At 43.6% G+C, this 24,680-nt stretch overlaps 2 protein-coding genes across 4 annotated transcripts in view; one reads left to right on the plus strand and one right to left on the minus strand.

Annotated features, from left to right (window-relative positions):
- The window catches only part of KATNIP (katanin interacting protein), a 519,483-nt gene that overhangs the window by 422,858 nt on the left and 71,945 nt on the right, over positions 1-24,680 (minus strand). The window lies entirely within an intron of this gene.
- GSG1L (GSG1 like) overlaps positions 1-24,680 on the plus strand; it is a 58,590-nt gene that overhangs the window by 32,852 nt on the left and 1,058 nt on the right. For 2 of the 3 annotated variants that reach the window (XM_069869732.1, XM_069869734.1), the window contains 4 exons: positions 151-303; positions 4,753-4,864; positions 9,522-9,689; positions 23,829-24,434. In XM_069869732.1, coding sequence (XP_069725833.1) covers positions 151-303; positions 4,753-4,864; positions 9,522-9,689; positions 23,829-24,434 — 1,039 coding nt within the window. The remainder of the gene's footprint in view (positions 1-150; positions 304-4,752; positions 4,865-9,521; positions 9,690-23,828; positions 24,435-24,680) is intronic. The other variant, XM_069869735.1, reaches the window with a different exon arrangement.

Consider the following 24,680-nt stretch of genomic DNA (forward strand, 5'->3'; position numbering starts at 1 on the left):
ATAGTTTGGGCGGTGGTTTGCTAAATTTAAACTTTCTAAATGCACAATAACTCCTAGATAATCCCAATTTCCTAATTAATTTTTATGAACTTGAATCTCTTACAAGCATTTGGCAAGTAAGTGACTGGTTGCTGCTCTTGTGCATTGCAGGTGTCCTGTGGTTATCAGTAGTATCCGAGGTATTATACATCATGCTGTTAGTCGTCGGATTCAGCCTTATGTGCCTCGAGCTCTTTCATTCAAGCAGTGTGATAGATGGGCTCAAGTTAAATGCCTTTGCTGCTGTCTTCACTGTGCTTTCAGGTATGAACTTTCCTTTTCCCTTTTGCCTCTGGAATCACAAAACCCTAGAATTCTAAACTTTGAAAAACTGAAAACCAGGGGCTACAAGATGCTCTTATCCACATTTAGCTCTCATTTTTTTTTCTACAATTCTTTGCTCCTTTGGAACAAGGACTGCATATGATGAATTTGCCTCTTGCCAGGGAGAAGCAAAAATACATTTCCCTGCTTTCACAATGGCAAGGCAGTAATTAGCTTTCCCCCAGCCTGTGCAGTCATTATCCCAGCCATAGCCAGAGTCTCCATTTGCAGCATCATCACACTGATTAGCCAATAGACAATGAAAAACATATAGTGTTGGAAATACTTTTTTTTCACCTAAAAGTACCTACTTTGATGTTTCAAACCAAAGAAAGAAATCCATCTTATTCACTAGCAAAATTGAGAATGAAAAGGATCCTAGTGAGCAAGAGTAATCTGGGGACAGGTACCTGTCTCAGAACAACTGTTTCAGGCTATTTTAGAAGAATCATAGAATAGAATCACAGAATGGTTTGGGTTGGAAGGGACCTTAGAGCCCATCCAGTTCCACCTCCTGTGCCATGTGCAGGGACACCTCCCACTGGATCAGGTTGCTCCAAGCCGCATCCAGCCTGGCCTTGAACTCCTCCAGGGTTGGGGCAGCCACCACGGCTCTGGGCAACCTGGTCCAGGGCCTCCCCACCATCACAGGAAAACTTTTCTTTCTAAGATCTCATCTCAATCTCCCTTCTTTCAGCTTCAAACCATTCCCCTTCATTCTACCCCTGCAACCCCCAATAAAGAGCCTTGCATGGTCTGTACTTGGAGCCCTTCAACAGATGAACTTGAGGAATTCACTTTTCTAAAAGCAATTATCAAACCTAACCATGTCATTAAGTGCCCCTTCACTTCTGTTCTGGCTGAAGACTCCACTTCCCAGGATTTTTTCAAGCGCCCAGGCTCAGCTGGCTTTTGTGAGCACTCCTGCATAGACCTCTGGCAGAAAAAAACTGCAATAAAAATGCATTTTATTCTGCTGTATTTCAAGCTGAAAGAGATTATAACAGACAATGTACAGTCTGTGAAGGAGTCTGCATCTTCATGGATAGATTCAAATTGTGAAATACAATTAGTGGTATAAAACATAGATCAGAAGCAAAGCAGAGAGGACAAAAAAAAACCTGATAAAAGCTGTCAAAATGCACTTTCAGCTTTGGATGTAATTTAGATTTAAAAAAAAAAATTCAATTTTCAAAATTGAACTATGAGAAATTCTTCAGCATTCAAATAATTATTTCCACATCGTTTCTCTTTCTCTTCAGCACTAAATAGACTTTTAAAGTTTTGTAAGAATTTTGAAGATTTCTTTCCTACACATCTTTCTATTTTTATTTTGTCCTTCCCTCTCTATAAGTACATTGTCATGATGTTCCAAACATAAACTTTAAAATTTTACAGGGGAAAAGGATAGAAATATAGGGAGAAGCCAAAACCAACTCATTCTAAAACACTGCTCACTGTTTTTCCTCTGACAGACCTATCAGTGGAAAAGCATGTTTATTTAAGCTTAGCATATTTATAATGACACCACTTAATTGAAATTAGGTAATGAAGAGGGCTTTGCCTTGGAGCAACACACATCTCATTAAATTCATGCTAGAGTTCCCTCCTAAAAGTGTGATGGGATCTTCATATTCTCATATCTCAACATCTAAAGGTTAGGAAAAACTATTGTAACAGGGTGGCCACTTATTGCAGTTCCTCATCCTCTTATGACTCATTTAAAAAAGCCCCACAATGTTGTCGTTTTGGTAATCCCCTTAAACCTTACACAAATTGACAAACTTACATCCATCTCTCATGTAATCATAGAATCACTAGGTTAGAAAAGACCCACTGGATCATTGAGTCCAACCATGTTCATAATAAAGCATTTGAATTAATGTCATACATTCCATATATAATATTTTTAATAAAGGTATCTAAAAATGCTTTAAAATATATTGTCTTCCAAATTTAGTTCTTAAGGTCTCCTTTTACTGACATCTAGATACAGTTCTGGTCCTGAAAGGCTAATGATCTCATGCCAACTATAAATGGTGCGTGCTTCTGCACTCCCATCCGCTCCCATCACTCCAACCTACCATGTTATCATGCTTTTCATCTACAAACATCTATTGCCTCCGGCCCCTAGGTGAGGTGAGGAAAAGATGATCTTGTAAATACAGCATTTGTTGCTTTAAGTTACAGGCAGTTAATTTTATCCAGAAAGGGACCATTAAATGTACAACAAAGAGTACCATCAGATATCCCCATGGAGAAAAGTTGGCAAGCCATATCTAAAATAGACCAAATCGATGAGTGGCGTCAGGAACAAACCAAAACAAATGTGTCTGAAGCAACTCAATGATAGAAAGACTCATACTGGTTTGCTGTATCTTATACGTGGCATAACGCCACTGGCAGTGCAGCCACATAGACGTCTGCCCCAAACACTCCTTGCTATTAGGCAGATAAAGCAGTAAATACCACATTTTCCCTGTGGTCCCTGTGGTCCAGCAGGAATGGCTGATGACATCCTACTCCCCAGTATCAGTGGACTGTCATCCTGGCCTCCCACACAGCGAAAGGGTTGAACATCGCCAAAACCCCATTAAGGTTTTGCATAACAGAACCGAGCAGATCAAACTTGCTGAAGCTCATCCCGGACGTGTCAAACCTCCTGATGGCTCTGAGTGGCTATGACATGTCCCAGGGCAGTATGGAATATTTTATTAAGGTTGAAAACTTACTGACACAGTAGGTATAGGAATAGCAAACCCCAAACTTTAAGATCAATGCCATAACTGTCAGCCAGAGAAAAAAGCCACTGATTTAAAAAGTACAGCAAGCTCCCAGAGAATTCTGGAAATTAAATATAGCCAGAAACAAGCAAGGTGTGTACCAGTTTGCTGTGCTCCCATTAGGCCGCCCACCCTGCCAAAATATCATTTCTTCCAATGTGAATTGCTCTTTCCACCTCCTAACTTTGCAGTGTGTCACACCGACATGCAGCAGCTGAGCAAATCCTCGCAGCTTCTTGCAAGAGAATGTCTTCTTTCAGCCTCTGCAGTTGTTTGTATCAAATATGACATTTGTCTCGATGAAGGTCCTGTTTAACATACCCACAACACAAACATGATGTTCCCTGACATCCCTCCCCCACGATTGCCCTGAATCATCCGTGTCTGGTGAGGCTAATAATGTGCTTTTCACTAGCAGGAAAGAAAAGCCAAAGTTCAGCTCTAAGAAAGGAAAATCAAGATTTTCCACACTGAGGAAAGGCAACAGTGGAAAAAAAGTAGATGGTCAGAGATAGCAGTAAATGGCGACCAGCTGAGGTGCAAAGTGTAATGTGTGAGACTGCATTGTACTCCACCATGGCAGAACATCAGTATTTCTAACTGCCTTGAAGTGTTGTTGCAGCACATGCGGCTTTCTAATATTTGTAGGTCCAAGGTCTATTTGGGATATGATGATCCTGCCCCACTCTTCAGCCAGCTGCTTGAACCCATGCTTCCCATGAGCTCAGCTGGGAGCAGCATCCTGCACTGCCTAGGTACTACAGTAGTTACCCCCCAAATTATGGCAGCTAGAAAATTCTCCAAGCATCAGAGCTCCTCCTGACCACCACTTCATGAGAAGAAGTGAGATGTCTAAGTATAAAGTCCAGGCAGTTTTTTCTGCTCAAGCGGAAGGACCATGCTGGCCAGCTAAGTGGCAGAGCAAACCCAGGCTGCCATGTGTTTAACCATCACCCTGTCCCTTAATATCACAGTGAGCAGAGTGTCTAATACACTGCCTGACCTTCACCCAGTTGTTGTTATCTCAGCAAAGTATAATGGTGTTACAAAAGCAAGCACCACCAACACTGTACTATCAAGAGGATTTCCATGGTGTCCCCTTACCACACATCAAGAATGCTGAGTTTACTTCCTTGTGTAACTTCCAACTGTTTTATAAGTGTTAAAATTTATAAATCTTACAAATTCAGATAAAATATCAACATTTGGCACTAACACATTCAACCTTGCATTCCCTACAGAAGCCTCTCTTATTCTCTTACCTGAGGTCTGCCTGCAATGGGCTTGAGTGAGATAACTTGTGGGTGGCATACCCCTGTTTTGCAGCAGCGGGGTTGGTGATGATGCTAATTGTGCAACAGTTTCTTCAACGATTTTCTTTCTTTAACTCTTTTTTTTAATTAGGAATTCAGTAGGATGTAAAATAATGAGCTCTCAGTCACACCTTTCCTCTGCCCATGCAGCTCCCTACTCCACAGTAAAATAGGAGGCATGAAAGTACAACAAATATGTTTTGGGGTCTTTCAAAGCACTTCCAGCAGTAGCTATCTCAAGAATTACAGATAGCATTATTGCAAAAATTCCTATTATAATCCCTGCTTCTCAGGTCTCTTGGGGATGGTGGCACACATGATGTATACTCAAGTTTTCCAAGTGACAGTCAGCCTTGGGCCAGAGGACTGGCGGCCGCATTCATGGGACTATGGATGGTCCTTCTGGTAAGTATCACCACCAGTTCATATCTTTCCATTTTTTAGTTATTCCATTAGTCTGTTGGGAGATTGTGTGTATCATCTCAAATTTCCAGGAACACGCGTGTGAACTTCCAGCTGCCAAAATGCTAGGAGCAAAAACCCACCATGACTGTACAATCGTTGAGGTGTAGAGGACAGTTATAAATGCCTGAGCAGCAGCAGCTGTGCATATCAGCAGGTACATAGCATTTGTAAATAAACAGCAGCCACAATTACCAACACAGATTGAGTACTCTCATTAAAGTTCAATTTAGGTACATAATTGCCATGGCATTTCAGAGACTTCAAGGTTTGGGTTTTTTTTTTTTGATTTTTAATAATGTCTCAGTTGAACCTTTCAGTGCAACTTTTAACACAGCTGCAGAGGAGGGCATAGTACTCCTGGCACCATGGTACTTCCTTTGGATCATGGGAACAAGGATTGGGAAAGCAGACAAGACATTTTAGATACTGATTTCTTCTTTTTTTTTTTTCTATCTTTCTCATTTATCTTCTAAAAATCACATTAAAATAATTTGGCCCAGAAAATTCAACTGCATTATATTGCTTGCAAGTTTATAAGAAGCTTAACAAGAATATGAGACTGTGGGGAAGAGAAATACCTTCGAACAACATTCACATCCCTCTAGAGGCATCAGCCCCTTTGGATGGCTAGGGAAAATGCTATCTTTTTTTCATTTCTAAATGCAGCGCATTGTTTTAATGCCCTGTCAAAGCAGAGACAACAACTTTTGCAAACACCAATTAAAAAAATACAAATAACTCTCATGCACAGCACTGCAGGGAGTTATTGGTCTTTCCTTCTCCCATTGCTATAGTGGGTTTCATGGGAGGAATTATTAACATTCTAGTAAAATGTTGCAAAATATAAATCACATTATATTTAAAACCAGCTTATTTTGTGAATCAATAATAAATATTTATTGCATATGAAGATGAACTTAGAAATGCAATACATTCATATATTTAGAATACTCCTATAAATATTTATGCCTATTTGGTAATAATCGTTGTATATTTATTGATATATTTAAATAATGACGCCGATTCTCTATTAATTTGTCCTCAGCAATCTGTTTTATAATTTACTGCAATACTCCAAATTCAGAATGTTGTTAAATGTCTAGCATGATAAAGCACACATATTATTCTCCTTCATTTTGTGCAAGACAAGAAACTCAAGGTTTCAGAACGGGCATCAGAGACTCGTGTGTCCTTCAGGACATTGTCAGCCCACCTTGAGACCCCTCATCCTGCCCATGCCCCGAGCGAGCCGTTTGGAGCCCAGCATCCCGTGCTGCAACAGCAGCTCCCAGTGCTGTTTGCTCTTCTGATCAGACTTTGCATCCCCTGCCCACAGACAGCCAGGGCACAGGGGACTTTGATTTAAAGCCCAGGACTGACCAGGTTCAGTCTCACCATGGAGAACACTGGAAAGACCCACAAGCAGGGAAATGTATGAGCAACCTCATCTCTTCCCATATTCCTGAAGCGGGATCCCAGCTTCTCTCCATACAGTGACTTGGTTTACCCTAGTTAAAGCTAAGCTCTGCTTAAGCTATTGCTGCCACAATGCAGCTTCTCAGACTTGCTCATCTCTCCCTCACCTAACGCCTCCTATGTCAACATACTTACCTGTGCAGGACACTGAGCAAGGTGCAAACGTCAGCTCAGTCAAAACTCCCCTGAGACAATCATCTGATTGAATGCAGCAGCATTTCTCCCCTGCAGTGGGGCTCAGCAGCCCAAGGAAGGCCACGGGGTTCCTCATGCCATGCACCAGTGACTGGTAGCAGACCTGGAAAAGGAAGGTCTGAAAGTCAAACATAGCAAAACCAAGGCATCTTCCCTCTAACTAACATGAACCATTGATGTCGTGCAGACTTGAGAGCTACAGACTCCCTGGCATCACCCAAACTTGAACACCTTCTTCAAGAAGGGTTAATAACAAATGCCCAGGCAGCCCGGTTGAGTTTGGAAACTTTGTGCATGTAGGAATTTCGTTTTGCTTCATTTGTGTCCAGGCGATGGCCTCAAGCACGAGCTTGTGGTATGCCTGAATCAGTAGTGCAAACATCAACATCATTCACAGCCTTCTGTATTAAGTACAACTGCAGCATCCAACTAGGCAAGATGTTAGAGCACAAGGAATTGTAAAACCACTGAAAAGTGGAGCCAGGGAATAGCCAAGAGCCAAAAGGCATGAGTGGAGATCTAGACTGACATTCGTTTCCCAAGTGCCAATGGGAAAACTACTTTTTCTGTGACTATTTCCCCTCCATCAAAAAGGAACGATAAAAATCTCTCTCCTCAAGATGAGGAAGGGCCACTTGTAATCTGCTCAGGTGTTCCAGGATTGAAAACACTGTTATCTCAGCCCATTCCCAAGTCATTGGCAAAGCCAGGAGGTTGGCCAGTGTTCTGGCAGGAGCCAGGGGTGGGCCAGGGGATTCTCCAAGCAGGAGGTTTCAGTGGCTCTGACAATCTAGGCAGAAAACAAATACAAAAACCTGAGCCTTTTGATCCATGGAGGAATTTGAGAGCCCAGACCTCAGCTGCCAGGGGCACGATAAATATAGTCCCCCCACATCTGGAGCACAGCTGGCATAGAGGGGCATCGCTGTTTCAGAGGTGTTCACCTAAGACAGGATGTAACTCTTACAGGTAGGAGAACCACTCTTTACACTTAACATTTAACAAAGGTCCATAAAATTAAAACATGCCAATCATAATTTGCTCATTAATATGATGATTTACCAAATGCCAGACCTGGGGTCACATTGAGAGTCATCATATTGTATTTCCTTCTCTGAACCTTTTAGCATTTCAGAGTTAATGATTAAAAATGATCAGAAACTTTCAAGAGAATTTGTTCTCCATATGTCATTCCCCAGGCACCAACCAGGCACAGCGAAGCGTGTGGTTTCAGCTGGCTTCTTCCGTGATAATGTTTAGGAGCCCAGCTGGAAATGTTTGGAGCTTTTCCACGCACTCCGAGTAGGAGGAAGACACTTGCCAGGCTTCCCTGTGCTTGGACACTCACACACAGCAGGAGTTTCCTTCCCACTTCTCCACACAACCACAGGAAAACTAAGGGAACTTCATCACTCCAGGGTTCATTTTGCTTCCTTCTCATTTGATTGCATCTGGCAGACAGGTTAAATAATGGCCAGGAAAGGGCTGCCTCCATGCATGTCATTGCCATGGGAGTCCCTAAAGGACTTGTTATATGCTGAATTTTGAAATCATCGAAATGAGCCATTTCTGTTTACTCAAATCATATTTTTTTCAGGTTTTTCAGTTCATGAATATCTGTTCTTTTTCAAGTTTTGCCTAATCTGAAATGAGAAACTGTTTCCCTGTCTGCAGATCCTTCGCAGAATGGGAAAACAGCTCCTGCTGAGGAGTCTGTTGATAATGTGTATTTATAAGATAATGCTGCTGTGGCTGTATTCTTTCTGTTCTGCATAATTTATATCAACGTTCAATTTGGTTATAGAAAAGGTGAAAGCAGGGAGCAAATAATAAAGTGTGTAGCTGACACAGATGATTCAGTTAATCCAAGTTAGTTAGGAAGTCAATGTGAATTCCACACAGCTGGAGCTGATGGGCTGAAGCCAAGGGGAGCCTAAAGGCAGATAAGGTCTGCAGACAAAAGGAATTCAGTGCCTTTTAGTAGCCCCATTTCATGTTCAAAAGCATCTATCTCCTTGGGGCTATGAGTTCCCCCCAGCCAGATCTGAACTTGAGATCAGTGAGGTAAAGGCTGGAGCAGAAATGTGTGAGGAGGGTAGAAGGCATGCAAGTGGGAAGCTCAGTCCAGGAGCAGCTCCCAGGTGAACTCTGCTTGCCAGAAGACCCAGGACAACACTTGCTGCTGGCAAGCCTGGCATTGGGGCAGTCACTTGGTCTTGCACCTCCCTTCTCCCTCTGCCTCCCTGTGCCGCTCGCTGGTCAGTGCTTGCAGTTGTCCCACTACGGGCTACACTGCCTGCACACTTGGGGCACTACTCTCAGGTTGGTTCTCTCCACAAAATGGAAGTGCTGTCTTTTATTCTGTTGAGGCTTTCAGAGACCAAATATAAGCCAGGAATGCTAGAAATGTCCATGAATGAGTAAAGATGGAAATACGGCAGCCTGATGAACGCATAAAAAACAGAATAGAAACCATCCCTGCAGTAGAGTTGTGCAGAATCAGGTCTCCCATGGATGCTGGAGAATTTCCACTGGTCCAAAAGACTTGCTCTCTGGGGCATTACTCCTTCCAGGAGCTCATTACTGCTCTACAGACCTTTGCGCTTGTCTGCGAGGCTCTGAAACATTCCAAAGGGAAATTAAGAGGCATTTGACTCTTCTGTCAGAGTGCACCAAGTGCTGACGTTAGCGCCCCACCATATGGTTCTCCATGGGATGAAAGTTGTGCCCAGCCCCTAGCCCAGCATCCTGCCTGCATACCTGAGCACGTGCCACAGGTCATTTGAGGTAAGATGAGGAGAATGGGTTCGTCACCACTGACTTACCTGCCTAGTCGCATCCTGTGTGTGTGTGTCTCTTGGCGTCAGAAATATAACATGAGCTGCTGTCTTAACCCAGCTCTGTCTGCTGGTTTCTCTCTCCACAGTCTGGCATGGGGCTCTTTCACCTGCTGCATGGCGGCCTCCGTTACTACCTTGAACTCTTACACTAAGACTGTCATTGAGTTCAGACACAAGCGCAAAATCTTTGAGCAGGGCTTTCGAGAAGAGCAGAACTTCCTAGACCAGGAAGCCATCAAGTACTTCAGAGAAAGGTCAGTGCAGTCAGTCTCTCGATCAGTGGAAGTTTTCATGGACTCTGCCAGTCTCAGAAAATCCAGGTGCTCACCCATTTCAGCACATGTGGGTGAAGTCTCTGAGATACTTGGAGAAGATGTGTGTTAAAGACAAACACAAAAGATCCTCCTTGATTTGATTTTTCTTGAAATTTGTGATGTCCCAGTGCCTGCCTTTTCTTAGATATTCTTTCAAACACAAGACTGACAAGTCCTTACATTATGCATCTGATTCATAGGAATTCACAAGAAACTGTGCTCCCAATGCAAGCTGATATTCCCTCTCTGGAAAGGTAAAATCGTGGGGATATAACAAATGTTACAGCCATCCTGTCTCAGCACATGTAATAGGCACCTCCTAATAATCCTGACGGCTGCTGAGATGTTTTCCAGCCACCACTAGACTACTTTGGAGTTACCATCTTCCATAGTCACATGCCTACAACCCATCCTAGGCTCCTCCACACAGCACATCCTCCATTCAAATATAGTGCATACATCATACTGCATTGCAGATACACCCACACAGTGTCACCCACACTGTGACCCAGGTCTTAGGTGGACTCTTAGAAGTCCTTTCTGAGCCCTGAAGACCCAGACATGCTCCTTCACTCTGCCTGTCACCACACGCTGCTCACCTACCACACTGCATACACTACATACACTCTCAGTTAGCATGGCTGCACTGCAATACTTGCTACTCTTGTTCTTTCCTCAAGGGGTTAAAGTTTTACTGAAAACTGCAGAATGTGAAGAACAAACAAATATTGACCTAACACAACAGGGAAGGTGTGATGGACTCCATAGGTTACCTGCACGGGATGAGGAGCTGACAAATACAGAGAATCCTCAATGAAATGAGTGCTTCCCATACAAGGAGAGGATGAGAGAGTTGGGGTTGTTCAGCCTGGAGAAGAGAAGGCTCCGAGATTTTATAGTGACCTTCCAATACCTGAAGGGGCTACAAGAAAGCTTGGGAGGGATTGTTTACAAAGGCTTGTAGTAATAGGACGAGGTGCAATGGGTTTAAACTGGAGAAGGGCAAGTTTAGACTAGGCATAAGGAAGAATTTCTTCACCATGAGAGTGGGGAGGCCCTGGCCCAGGTTGCCTAGGGAAACTGTGGCTGCCCCATCCCTGGAGGTGTTCAAGGCCAGGTTGGATGGGGCTTGGGGCAGCCTGATCTAGTGGGAGGTGTCCCTGCCCATGGCAGAGGGGTTGGAACCAGATGATCCTTAAGGTCCCTTCCAACCCAAACTATTCTGTGGTTCTATAATTCTAAAGCCTATGGTTGGAGTAATGTAAGGATATTTTTGGGGGTAGAAGACATAAGGAAGATTCATTCTTGTTCTTCTGATCAACGTGGCAGTTTCTCAGGGGTGGAAGAGAGTAGCTGGGAAGCTCTGTGGAGACAGAAGATTTGAAATGATCAAACATTCCAGTAGCAAAGCAAGGAGCTTTCCTGAGCGGAAAGAACTAAAGAACTTCCATGCTTATTACTTCGCTTTAGTTACCCAGTCTTAACTAACAGTCTCCGTTATTCCTCTGCCAACTTCCAAGTTTTTATTCAGAGAGTCTGGAAGAATGAGAGAAACGATTCAAACAATGATGGTTTTCTTAGTTTTGCATTTGGAGATGACTGAGTTTTAAAAAAATTCTGTGTGAGAAAAAGAAAAACCACAAACAACCAAACACAGCAAAGGGGAAGTGGTCAACATGTGCCTCAGGGGAAATCAACACTCAGCAAGGGAAAACAAGCAGCCAAATTATTGAAGGGAGAATTGCAGATGAGAGGCCAGCAGCATTGTAATCAACAGAATATGTTGAGTTACATTGGGAAATGCTAAGGAAACTTGATAAAGTACCACTAGTGCCCTTTCTGGAACAGTAAACAACAAGCTGAATGCTGCATCAGGGCTTTCTCAGGTCTCTTGGTAGGTGGGTTTGAACTTACCTACACAGATTGCAGGGCATTGAACACAAATAATACCCAAGGCAAATGGCAAGTCCCACCTTGGCCAGCAGAGACCGTGTTTTTAGCTCTAATGTGATACACGTCATTCGAAACAAGCTCCAAACTAGGCAACATGAATACAGAACAACCTGTCCCTTTTGGAGGCTCTGTACCCTGGTCAGAGACACCCTGACCAGTATACAAAGACAATGCTTTGTCTCTACCACTTGCTTTATGACTGGGCTGTATGTTTTTTTCTGTCCTTCTAGCTTCCCTGATAATTTTGAATGTACATGAACGATTCGCTTTTTGGTTACATCCTCCAAGCCCCTCCACATGCTCTTGGCAAACACAGCTCAAGCATGTGGTGTTCCCAAACTTCATGATTATGACTTTCTTTTTTCGTATCATATTATTTTAATTGTTGTATCTGCATACATAATAAGAAGACCAGAGAAAGTGTTACCATGGGATCATTCCAGAGATTTAATGCTGTGAAGAATCAGAGACTTTTTTTTTAAGTTAGCATTTTCGTAAGCAGCTTCACTACTGTGACCTGGGAATACTCTAGGACTACAGGGGTCCAGGGACCATCAGTTAGCACCGTTGCTACATGCTGCAGGTGCCAGCAGTCCCAGCACAGACACAACTATCCCCTAGCTCCGAGCTTCCTTTGCACAAATAGAAAATAACTTAAATTCTCTTCCCTTCCTATGCATACACCCAGGGATACTTCACATTCCCTCCTACTCCTACACCTCCATGTTCCTTTTCATATCTCATAAATAAAACCCTCCAGCCTTTTTTCCTCCCAGCTATTTTGTACGTACCGCTCTGTGCATGTTCCTTTGCCTCAGTGCACATCCAGCACCCACTGTATGCATACATCTAGCCTCTGCCTCGGATGAACTGTGCAATGGGCACTTTCCTAAGAGCAATATGTTTCTAACGAAAGTTAAAGCTTTAGCGTTATTCCCAGCAGCGTCAGTTTGTCTTCTGGGAAACAGGGAGGAAAAGTGTTAGGTTCGTTTTGCCTGATAAAAGTTTTTTGTTGGAATAGTCTCCTACAGACCCCTGCTCCCAGAGAAGAAATTTGCTTTATGAAAAATACTGACAGTAAAATACTGCTAATCTCACAAGCACTTTGTCAAACTTAGTATCATTGTACTTTCACTTAAATCGAATTGCATGTAACTGCATATAACAACAGAAGATTTAGTGGAGACATACTAGATGAAAGAGCTGAAATGTTCCCTTCAGAGCTCCCGGATCAATAAGTGTGCACCATGTTCCTCACCTGGTGCAGGAGATAAGCTACATCAGTGCATGGCTTGCTATCCTGCCCCATTCCTTCTCCATCAGCTTGCCCCATCCCCTCCCCGAGCACCTCAGCCTCGCACAGTCTGTGTTGATACTGCTTCTTGACTTCACTTGCCACATCCTAAGAACTGCCTCAGCTGTGAAGAACGTAGAAAAGATCTTTGGAATCTCATGTACACCTGTGTACACCAAAAATGCTGTTCTACAGCCCAGTTTGACTCCACCTTAGACAGCACCTCTAGTTAACCAGCCCTACGTCTACACGTAAACACAACCAAGTTGCAAGCAGGGAGAGCTCACATAGAGACAGCCAAGTTCACTGACTACCTGCAAGCACAAAGACACAGAGTCTGCCTCTCAGCAGCTAAGCATCATGTTTCTATCACTGGAAAGACATTTAGACAGCTGCTGAAAAATCAAAGATTCATGGTGTTCTATTCAACAATTATTTCCTTCCCAGGCCTGGCATACTTTGAAAAGTTCAGACAAGAGAGTCTGCCATTCACACCATAAAATCAAAAGACATTATAGTTCTTTAGATATAAAAGATGTTATAGCCCTCAGAGTAGCTCTCAGCAGACCAGGTAAATGATACAGGCTTGGAGGTATTATTCATGTTCTATAAAATTACCAGTAGAATTACCTGCAACACATCAGCTTTCAGTCTTTGTCCTGTGATTGGTTGTCTTCCCTTTTTGTCCAATTTCCTTTTAATTGAATATTTGTTATAACTTATGCTCATATTTTTCAATTTTTTTGTTTATTAGGTGTCAGTTCATAATGGGTATCTCCCTTCCTTCCTTCTCAATTTCTCTTTCTGCTCTGTTTCATATAAATAATCTTGCCCTATATGATCTTCAGAGAGGTCCATTTGCTATAGCTCACCACAGCTAGCAGAGGTAGAACTTTCCACATACCCTTCTGCTTTCTTTGCTCTGAGGATCTCTCCAGATAAGTTCTAGGGACAGGGATTTTTTCTTCCCTCCTGTGTAGTCTGATAAGCTACACCTCAACATGCAAGGACCTTCTCCAGGACCACTGCCCTTTGCCACTGCTGCAACTGCAGAGATGTGGCTGCTCCACACTGGGGTCTTGCTAAGATATCTCACACTTTCCTCCCTACCCTGCACAAGTCCATTTGTAAGGCCATGAGAAAATAAGGCCCAGAGGCAGAGGAATAGGGTAATCCTTCCAGTGTAGCACTAACTTCAGTACACTCAGACTATCAACTCGTCATCTTTCTTAGTATAACCTCTAATAAATGTGTAGCCCCCTAATTTGTGTGTTCTAAAAGGGCAGTGAGAAGAAGGCAAGACAGAAATCAGTAGTAGATGTCGCAATTTTAGCAGCTTTGCCCATATGGCTGTGTAATAATTAGGAAGCGTTCACAAGAATTGCGCTCATTTAGACCAACCGGCTCCACCAACACCATCATCACATCCATTCAGGCAAGAGACAGTGCAGCTAGGGTATTTGCATTGAATGTCTTTCCCAAGCTTGCCCTCAGAATCTTGCCTTCCTTTTTTTATACATTTAAAAAAACCCTTTCAGCCACTCCCCACCAGCTTTACCTGCTCCCAGAACTCAGGTGGACTTTGCTTTCAGGTAAAGAACTGAGGACAAGTTTCTTCAGCTGCTGAAACAAGGACAGTTGTAGCTACAGGGAAGAAGATCTAGAGCAAGGGAACAAGAGGCTTGGGGTGAAGCCTGAGGTGGGGAATACAGGGCCTGAAATGGTAGAAATCAAATCCAGGTGAGCTCCTCATGGAGAGCTAGACACTGCCTTGAGCAAGGAATAAAAGGTTAGTGAAGCGACCTGAGAAAACTTGAATTACCATTGCACTTTTTGACTGTTGGCAAGAGGGGAAAGAGTAGCAGCACATGGAAATGCATCCATGCCTGGTCGGGCTGCAGGTTAAGCACTATCAGAACTGAAGCCACTGCAGGCAGGGGTAAGGATGTTATGCGGGACCCTGGAGATCAGCACAGACCCATCTCCAGTCTGATATCCAGCCTTGTGCTCCCTATGCAGCAAATCCACTTGTATGGTACCAGCATACAAATTTAGCAAGTAAATCTGGAAGAGTCAGCCTTCCACAGCTCACTCATCCATAGCACAGCATTTGCCAACTTGCAGCTGCCCATCAGCACCCATTGTGACACTGCAGCTGATTTCTCAACATTTTTCTTGCTGACTGAGCCCTTACTCTGATCTGCAAAGCCAACCTGACATCAGGCAGATGCTGCTGGGTAAACTTTAGAGTGGACTGAGTTCAAACTGCCATTGATAAGAGTGCAGAGAAAATGCCTCTGCAGGGATAGAAGATGAAGTGCTGGGAGCAGTTTGAAACAGGCATTAGGACCAGATCTATTGCAGAGTTAATAAATTAGGACTATTCCCAACACTATGAGAATCGGGGCTTTTCAAATCACCATTCACGTACATTCTTTTCCCCTTTTGTTGTACATGTCTCTAATGTATCTTACTCACAGCTTGTTTTCTCTAACTCCATTGTACTCATATATGCTGTGCAGATCATATCAATGCTTTCCAAAGACATGCCAACCTTCTGCTCTGATTTCCTCCTTGGTCACCTAGATAACTGAATAGGTTTTAAGCTACTGACCTACTGTACCTCCTATTTACAGTCAGTACCTTCTCATATGGACATGAATAAGAATTTGCAGTCCGACTATTCACCTTTCATTAGCACACAGGGATGAGCGTAATGTTCTGCCTTGGATTTATTCTGTACTTTATTCTGCAACGCAGGGAGGTTTATCCACAGAGCTGTTCCTTCTGGAAAATTACACGGATGGGCACTTTAATGGTGTAGCACTAGCAACACATCCACTCCCAACACACACGTACTGTATAATGTGGTTAGTCCCCGACTCCTAGATTCATCTTGAAGAGTGAAAGAGGGGCAGAGACGCAGCCCTGTGCCCCTCATTTCTATTCTCCAAGGCCTCTTTACACAAGCTTTCCCCCAAGAGGGGCAAAGCCAGTGGAACTGAGTCCTTCCAGAGACCACTGCAATCTCCATAACAGGCCTGACAGGCTGGAGATGGAGGAGCCTAGGTACGTTGTACTTGTGTTGATTTTGACCCTTCCATATCTGTACATTTGGGAGCAGCCTTTGTTTCTGTTAAAGGTGCTACTTCTATATTCTCTTTTCCAGGACTGAGGAGGAGAGGGCTGAGGCTGGGGACCTGAGGTTACAGTGCCTCCATAGCTGCTCCCCAAATAGTAAGTGACTATGGCTCAAATCTGTCCCATACACAATGGCTTGTACCGTCCCCACGCTGGCTCTTTGGGGTTAAGAACGAGGTTTGGAGTAGGAAGCTGTGGAAATAGAGGTTTGTAACTTTCCCAGACAGTGTTGCCCAAACGATAACCAAGTAGTATATGAACAGTACAAAATTCTCCCAGATTCAATTTAGGATGTGCACATATCCTATAATTTTATGTTATCTCAAGAAGTTGTGACTTCACAGTGGTTTAAAAATATGCTCTAATTTACACCTGTATAACTTCCATTATTGCTACCTTTTTTCATCTATATTTATCACCAATTCACGATGATGCATGCTATTGAATATAAAAATGATTGAAAGCAGCCTTGGTAGAAAATAACATCAGTATAATTAATGCTGTTTCTTGCACTTACTCAGAAAATTGCTATGATTTTATTCAGCTTGTGCAAAAATTCTTACTTTAAGCTATGGGAATCAGTGGTACAATGTATGGAGCAATATTGGAGCATGGCTCCTGTCCTGCTCTGAATACTATTCTTTTCCTTTACTCCCCAGGAAAGATGTGTGCAGTTTCATGCATCTAGTTCCTTGCAAAGAAAGCAAGTGATTCTTCATTCAGCAGGAGGGAGACTTGGGAAAGTGACTTGCTGACTCCGCACTATTAGAATTTGGAAACCTCATAGCATTTTTCTGCCTCTGTCTTGCTGAGATGCGCATCTCAGCCACACACATCTCAATCATGCACATCTCACGGAAGCTTGGTGTCCGTAACTCTAATAACTGAGGGTCCTGGTGCCCCATCAGACCTGCTGGAACAGCTCTCCAGTCCCACATGGCTGCAGGTGGTCTCCCCACAGGCATGACAGTGCTAGCACTGCTCTCCAGCTTGGTTTGTCATCAGCTCACTTGGTAACTCCTGCTCCTTGAAAATGTCACGTCAGTTATGGACTTTTCCACAGGCAGATCCACATCCTTCATTTTCACAGGCCTGAAAGTACCTACTAGTACAAAACTGATCTGGGTCCTGTTTCCCAAGAAAACTCCCTACCTGCCAAGCTACTGGCTGGTGCTCAAACATGCTTATTTCATTATAAAGACTGTTCAGAGGTCTTTGTTTCAGAGAACAAATAACAATTCTTGACATTAGGTGTTCCAAGGAAAAGAAACAAGGCTTTCTCGGTCCTACACCCAGCCCTGCACCTGTACTTCAATGTGAAGGGGACAGCTTACCTGCAGAGGTGTGCTGACAGCGCCGTGTAAACAAAGTGCAAACAAGAAGTCCAGTATCAGGTTAAAGAACAGGGGCCACTCTTCAATATTACATCAGTTTCAGCTTCACATCAGTTGCCTGTTGTAATGAAATCAGATCAATATTAATGAATTGACATGAGCAAAGTTCTGCTCTCAGTTCACAGTTTACTTATTAATCCAGCTTAAGCTTCAGAACCTTCATTTATTTGTGCTTATTAAGGAGGAAAAACATTAGTTCCTGGTGCTCAGGATGGCGCAAAGCCTCACAACTTCAGATGAAAGTCTCCTTCCTGGAACAAGCCCCATCAAGCCATAACTGCCCTGCACCTGATCAGAGGATTCTTCTTCATGTTCTTTCTAGGTTCACATGCCCCCACTCCTCTTTGTTGCGTGACCCATGCAATGGGCTCATGGCCAGCAGAGAATTGTTAACAGCAAGAAAACAACATCAGAAGTGCTTTGCTAAAGTCTGAGCAGCCACAAAGGTTACACTGGCCCTTTGCTTACCCAGGAGCCTACTTGTATGAAAGATGAGGGCGCGTCATCTAAGACAGATCAAGTTCTTGCCATTGTTTCAGCTCATCACCTGCATTCCTCTAGCAGAGTAAATGTCAGCAGATCATTTTGAGCTCTTTTTAAACAAGGAGATTGACCCGAACCAGTAGGGCACAAGGGTATATCACCAGAGATTATTCTTGCTGCACCCTCCAACCAGCATTTCATTCCTTGGAGGACTTGTCAGCTGCCCTCACTGAGAACCGCTCTGAGGCTGTTCTAATTTGCACCAAACAGCAGATAAAGAATATTTATTCACCCTCAGACACCAATGACACAAAGACAGAACGGGGCACCTGGTCCTTGTTGAGAGGTGGGGACTTTTGGGGAGCACCACTGTAGAGCGAAACAGCAAAAACTTTAAATAAATGAAAAAGACTGAGCAATGGTAGAAGAAAAATACCAACTGGCCAGGCAATTTCAGAAGAGAGAATACTGAAGTTCTGTGAGCAGCCCAGGAGAACTGTGAGAGCACAGGCAGCACAGAGACACTCACGCCAGGTTAGGACCAGGGCAGGATCTCAGGTTCTTCTGTTGGTGAGACTAAGGTATCGATAGTGAGAAGTAGTCTTAAATTATAAATGTCAGCAGAAGCTTGATTCGAGAGAGAATTTGTGATTGGAGCAATGCAATATTCATTCTTGATAATTCTATATTAAACCATTTAAAGTCCATAACTAAACTATGATTTTCCTTTAACAGGGTTTAAACTTGCATGAGCTGGGCTAAGAACAGCATCAGGGAGTTCTAGCTATAAATTGGCATCCTCTGCTCTCACCAAGCTGCCTTCCTGTGCAAACATATGGTGCTGGCCACTATACATCTAATATCTCCTGTCATGTTTTGCTCATACAAAACTTAGCATTTCCTTTGCAAATCTCTAGGTGCTCTTCATAGTCTATTTGCTGTTATTTTTGACCTTGGAGGTCTCAACTTTTTCTTTAATATCTGCAGGGCTGGGAGATCTCAGTGCACCAGTTGTGTACAGTCACTACACAAAAATGATAGAAGTTTCACATCATGATTTTTTTGTTGTTGTTGTTGCACAGTTATTTGTTACCAAGAAATGCTCACTGTTATTAAGTTCCAGACAGTAGCTGCACCTGATTTCAGACATCTCTATGTCCACGTCCCTTCCACCCTCTCCTCCAGTCTCCTCCCACAACTACGTATTCATATAAAATCATGACCTGACCTGAGTTGGAAGGGACCCACACGGATCATTAAGTCCAACTCCTGTCCCACATTCACACCATGTGTCTGAGGGCCTTGTCCAAGTGCTTCTGGGATATTGTCAGGCTTGGTGCCATGGCTCCTTCCCTGGGGAGCTGTTCCAGTGCTCCACCACCCTCTGCTGGAAGAACCTTTTCCTAATATCCAACCCAACCCACCACCCTGGCATCTTCCTGCCATTCTCTCAGGTTCTGTCCTTGGTCGCTAGTGGGAAGAGCTCAGCACCCGCTCCTCCTCCTCCCCTTGTGAGAAAGCAATAAATTGTGATGAGTTCTCCTCTCAGTCTCCTCTTCTCCGGGCTGAACAGACCAAGTGACTTCAGCCACTCCTCACACAGCTTCCCCTCTAAATCCTTCACCAACTTCACGTCCTCCCCTGGATGCTCTTCAGTAGCTTTAGATCCTTTTTATACTGTGGTGCCCAAAACCGCCCCCAGTTCTCAAGGGCAGATGGGAGGTGTATGGATGACAGGTGGAGAACAAGGGGTAAGAAAGAGGTGGGAGAAAAGTCACAAAGGACAAGGAGGGATTGGTATGTTGGCAAAGAGGAGATGGGTAGCTCAGGAGAGTCAAGAGGAGAGCAGGAAACAGCGTATTCTTACTCCCTGTGGCTAAAAGCCTTGGTTGTTGTTTGAGGCAGACAAACCTGGGGTCCAGAATACCAGCTTTTCTTGTAGAAACCTGAAAGACTATTCCTAATGAATTAAGTGTTAAGAAAATAATATAATTGCTGTTTAGCAGTGTGTGGATTTTAGGAGTGTCAACTGACAAAAAGGAGGCCTTGAAAAAAAGTCATTTTACCCTCATATCGTCACCCTGCAGGCATTTCCCCTGAGTCCATCCCACAGCTCTTCTACCATCCTCCCACCCCAGCTGTCTACAGTCAGATTTATGCAACCAGCCCCTCAGTGCTTCACTATAAAGCACATTGTCAGTTCTTTCTATTCAAACCAGATCATCAGAAGAACTCTAGTTTCAAAACATGGTGGAAATGATTCATAAAAAAAAGGACTATCCACAGTTTTTTCTTGGTTACAAGTGCTGCAGAAGGAAAATGTGCTGGATTTGCAGGCAACTTTCAAATGCCTCCAAATTCAGTTCTACAAAAAAAGTCTATTGCACAAGCTCAGCTGGAGAGGGCAAGGCACAGACGGCAGACAAGGTCACTCTGACAACGGGGAACATGCTTGATATGCTGAGCAGCACAGGGCTGGAAGAAGGCAGACAACAAGGGCTTGACGCATTTGAAGTGTCACTCAAAGTTGAGTCAAGGTTTCCCCTTGTAGAGGTATCTCACAGCTGCAATCACCTTCCTATTTCATGTCAGCATTGATTTCAACTCCAGGTATTGCAGTTCGACCTGGAATTTATGCAGTTCATAGTGATTCACTACATAAGAACAGGTGGAAAAAAAAAACCTCTGATAAAGCACCATGGTTACAGAACTAAGATCCAGCCTTGCTATATTGAAAGCAATGAGAATTTCATTCCTGTCTTCAGGCAAACCTTTGCCCACTAGAAGACTCCAAAGTTACTGGTCTCAGTTCTGTCCTCATTTACCTCTGCAAAAATCCAGCCTGACATTTTGCTTTAACAAGCTTCAGGTTGCTTCTTGAGCAACCAGCTCCTCTGCTTCTGAGACAAGCATTATGATAACAGTAAATTCAGTCTCATGGTTAGCACAGCAAAAATTAAAGGGTGGAAGAGGAAAACAAAATAAAGTGATAGCTTGTAATACTTTAATACTTGTTGTTTCCTCCAGTACACAGGTGAATTGGAAACGTTTCTTATATAAATTTCAGTGAGATTAGTTATGAAACATTTCACTCTTAAACAGTGTCTTTCAATAAATGTTTCAGCTCCTGCAGCTAATCCTGGATTTATGCAAAAAAAAAAAACAAAACCAAAAATCCTGAACAACAAACACCAGAAAAAAATCCAGCCCTGCTAAAGATGCAAAATACAGTGTTTCAGACTGTATATGCACTCAAACAGCCTTCCAGTTACAATGTGGGTAGCAATTTTTGCTTACTTACCATTCAGATAAACTAACACTGTAAGATATTTGAAGACAAATATGTATATTTTTAACAAAAAAGTTACAACATGCATTTTTATTTTAATTGCCTTAAAATGGGGTCTGCTTTTGTCTGAATATGTATTTTTTTATTTGCTACAGCAGAAAGCTTTTACTGAACGTGGGGGTCTGTAGTGGAGATCCTGAGATTCAGCTCTGATTCACATCACAGTAATTTTCATCTGTGCTACTTGTATCAGATCACCCTTTTCCCTTCCTCCTCTTGGTCCCAGAGCAGCTCATGGGCCACCAGTCAGCTCCCTCCTACCTGTCACATACCTTTGGCCAGGAGCTCTGGCTCTAGATCCTCACAAGTCCAATGGGTTTCTTTGTCTCTTTGGCAAGAAAAACGCAGTCAGCATCACCTGTGCCAACCTCCAGCTTTCTGAGCACCTCCACAGCATGACCCAACATGCTAAAAGCCAACATTCCTTGCTTTCAGGAGAGATAGAGAAACAGCAAGTCAAATTACAAAGCCAACACAACAAAAGTGCCCAGCTCCAGGCTGCCTTCACTCCCACTGACCACTTTCTCAAGGCTCCTGACTCGGACTTACTCAAAGAAAGGGAAGCAATCCCTCTGAGCCAGAGGGCAGCAGGTAACACTGGTTTTCCTTTGGAAAGCTCTGTATTTACGAGGGAATCTTCTGCAGCAGGCAAGAGGGAGTTAGTGTGGAAGAGAACAGCCCAGAGCCTTCAATGGAAGAGCAGCGTAGTGAGATGGGATTCAGAGGGGAGAAAAGTGAAAGGAGAAAGGGAAACTGTGAGGGAAATAGGCTATTTTCATAGCTGGGTTGAAGGACTGAATGACAAGGTAGGCAGAGCCTCTGGAAGTCTCTGGTCCACTCCCTTGCTCATAGCATGTCCATTAGACCAGGCTGCTTAGTTCCTTGTCCAGTTGAGTTCTGAATACTTCCAAGGATGGAGATCCCAATAGCTCTTTTGGCCTCTGTCCCAGTGTTTGAACACCCTCAGGGTGAAAAAGCTTTTCCTTCTATCTAGTTGGCAGTTCTTGTCTTCAATCCCTGTTTAGCTGGTTCATGAAAGCAAGGCACTTCTGGGGTAGGGAGCTCCCTCTGACATGTGTGTTCTTATCTTCTCTCCTGCCTTTCGAAGAACTCATTTTATGATTCTGCTTTGGCTCTGTTTCTATGCAGGAGCTCTGTTACAGTTTGCTTTTCCAATTACTAAAGCTCTAAATCTGATTTAAACCTGATAATTATACTGTTGAAGCCAATAGGTGTGAGGTGTGCTATTTAGGACCTTAAAAACTTGGCAATTAACTGCATCCAGCACTGAAAAAGGTGGAGAGAGGCAGAGCAGTGAGTCTGTATCTAATTCAGGTCATTGGTACTAACCAGACAGGACTTTGTGCACTAGCTCTCAAACAACCCATCCAGACCAGGATTTTCTATTATCTTCCACTCCAAGAGGAATATGAAGATAGAAGAAGAGTCATTAGGTCACTGGTATTACTACAAAAGTTTGTCATGTCCTTTGGCTGTTAGAAATCCTGCATCATGATCTGCACAGTGGGTGTGTTTGTGTTCCCCTTCAAGGTCAAGGCATTTCTACCTGCATTTGCTACCCATCAGGACAATCCCAGCCTAGATGGGTACAATTTCATCTCTCACCATCAGTCTTGCCGAACTAAGTAATATTTAGCTATGGGAAAACAAGCATTGGGATCTCTCCTGCCTGACAGCAGCCAGGAGAAAAGTATGGGAAACAATATTCAGAAGGGGTGTTCTGGCATCCCACATGGTTGGTATTTCCAGCCACCTAGAATAGCTGGTCAGCCCCGTACAGTCTGCAGCTTAGGGGAGGAAAGAAAAGTCCTCAGCACACTGAGCAGTACAAAAGAAATATCCTGCAATGTCACCACAGGAACAATGACGTTGTTCTGTGCTGCCCTTCTGATTTTGTCATTCCCTTATCCCCTAATTCACTCCCTAATTCACTAGGCAACAGCACAGAGCTACCAGGAGACTGTGGGTCCACAGTGAAGGCAGGTCTTCACACTTTGCAGGGATGATCGAGGGCAAGTGCTGTAGCAACCCGCAAACCAGGTTTTATCCTTTTGCATTCTCATTGGAGTTTGCCACAGTCAATGTGCCAGTAGCTTTCTTCCCCTCCTGTGTCCTTCCCCAGCACCAAATCCTTGATTCTGGCAGAGCTGTAGATCTTTGAGGAAGGAGAACGGTGGTGTGTCAGTGATTATCACACTGATGATAGCTGATGAATGCTTAGTGCTAGGGAGGAACTGCTCCTGGATTCATGTTGCTTATTCTCAAACAATTTGTTCTTGGTCATGAGAAGCAGAGGTTTTTCCACAGGCATGAGAAGCCAATCAGCCCATGGGGAAGTGCAGTTATGGGAAAGAGGCTTAAAATTGTCCCAAAATAGTCCTAGAATTGTCTTATAAGCCTTTAGCCCCGTCCAGAGGAAAAAGTGTGTGTTTGTCTTTCTTTAGGGATTCACAACACCCAGCTCTAAATGTCACTAGCACGCAGATGACCAGGAGTGACCGTAATGCTCAGAAAATGCCCCCATTCGCTATGTCAAGCTCTTCCAGCAACACATCAAGCAGCTCTTCACTTTCATCAGAACTGACCAGCCAGATCTCCATGGTTCAGGATCAAACCCTGCTGGACATTGCCTCCATCACTAGATTGGCCCCAGAAGAATCACCAAGCCCTCAAGCATTTGAGCAAAGAGATAAAAAATTAGCAATATCATGTTCCAGCCCACTCGGAGCAAGGACTTTTCCAGCCTCTTGCCCAGCCAGCCCCAGGCTCAGTCTAACACCCAGCTCAGCCAAGCCACAGCAATACTCTGACTCCTCTCCGGTCAGTCCAGGGATCAATGCAGCTTCCTTCTATACCTTTTGTCCTCACACAGCACAAAACGTACAAGCTTCAGCATCAGGTCACACACTGACCCCAACTAGGAAAAGCACAAGGCCTCCAGCAACACTGACTCCTGAAGATAGCTCCCAGTCTCCTGGCTATTCTAAAACTGGATTAAAGAATACAGGAAAGGGATTTGAATCAGATCTGGAAGATCCTGATCATGAAAGGTATGTATTCAGACCACACGTATTTAAGTCCTCAAATGACTTAACTTGGCATATGGTCACCAAGAGCCCCTCTTTAAAAAAATAATTGAATAACTTTTATGATTTAAGTGTTCCCAGTGTTTGTTTACACTGTGCTCCCACTAAACCCTGTTATCCAAGAAGCAAAATACCATATAATCATTTCCATACAATCATTTAGCTCTCTAGACCCGATTATAGGATCATCCCTGGGCCAGGTTTCAATCT

Source organism: Phaenicophaeus curvirostris, chromosome 16, assembly GCF_032191515.1.
Source record: "Phaenicophaeus curvirostris isolate KB17595 chromosome 16, BPBGC_Pcur_1.0, whole genome shotgun sequence".
Taxonomy (NCBI): domain Eukaryota; kingdom Metazoa; phylum Chordata; class Aves; order Cuculiformes; family Cuculidae; genus Phaenicophaeus; species Phaenicophaeus curvirostris.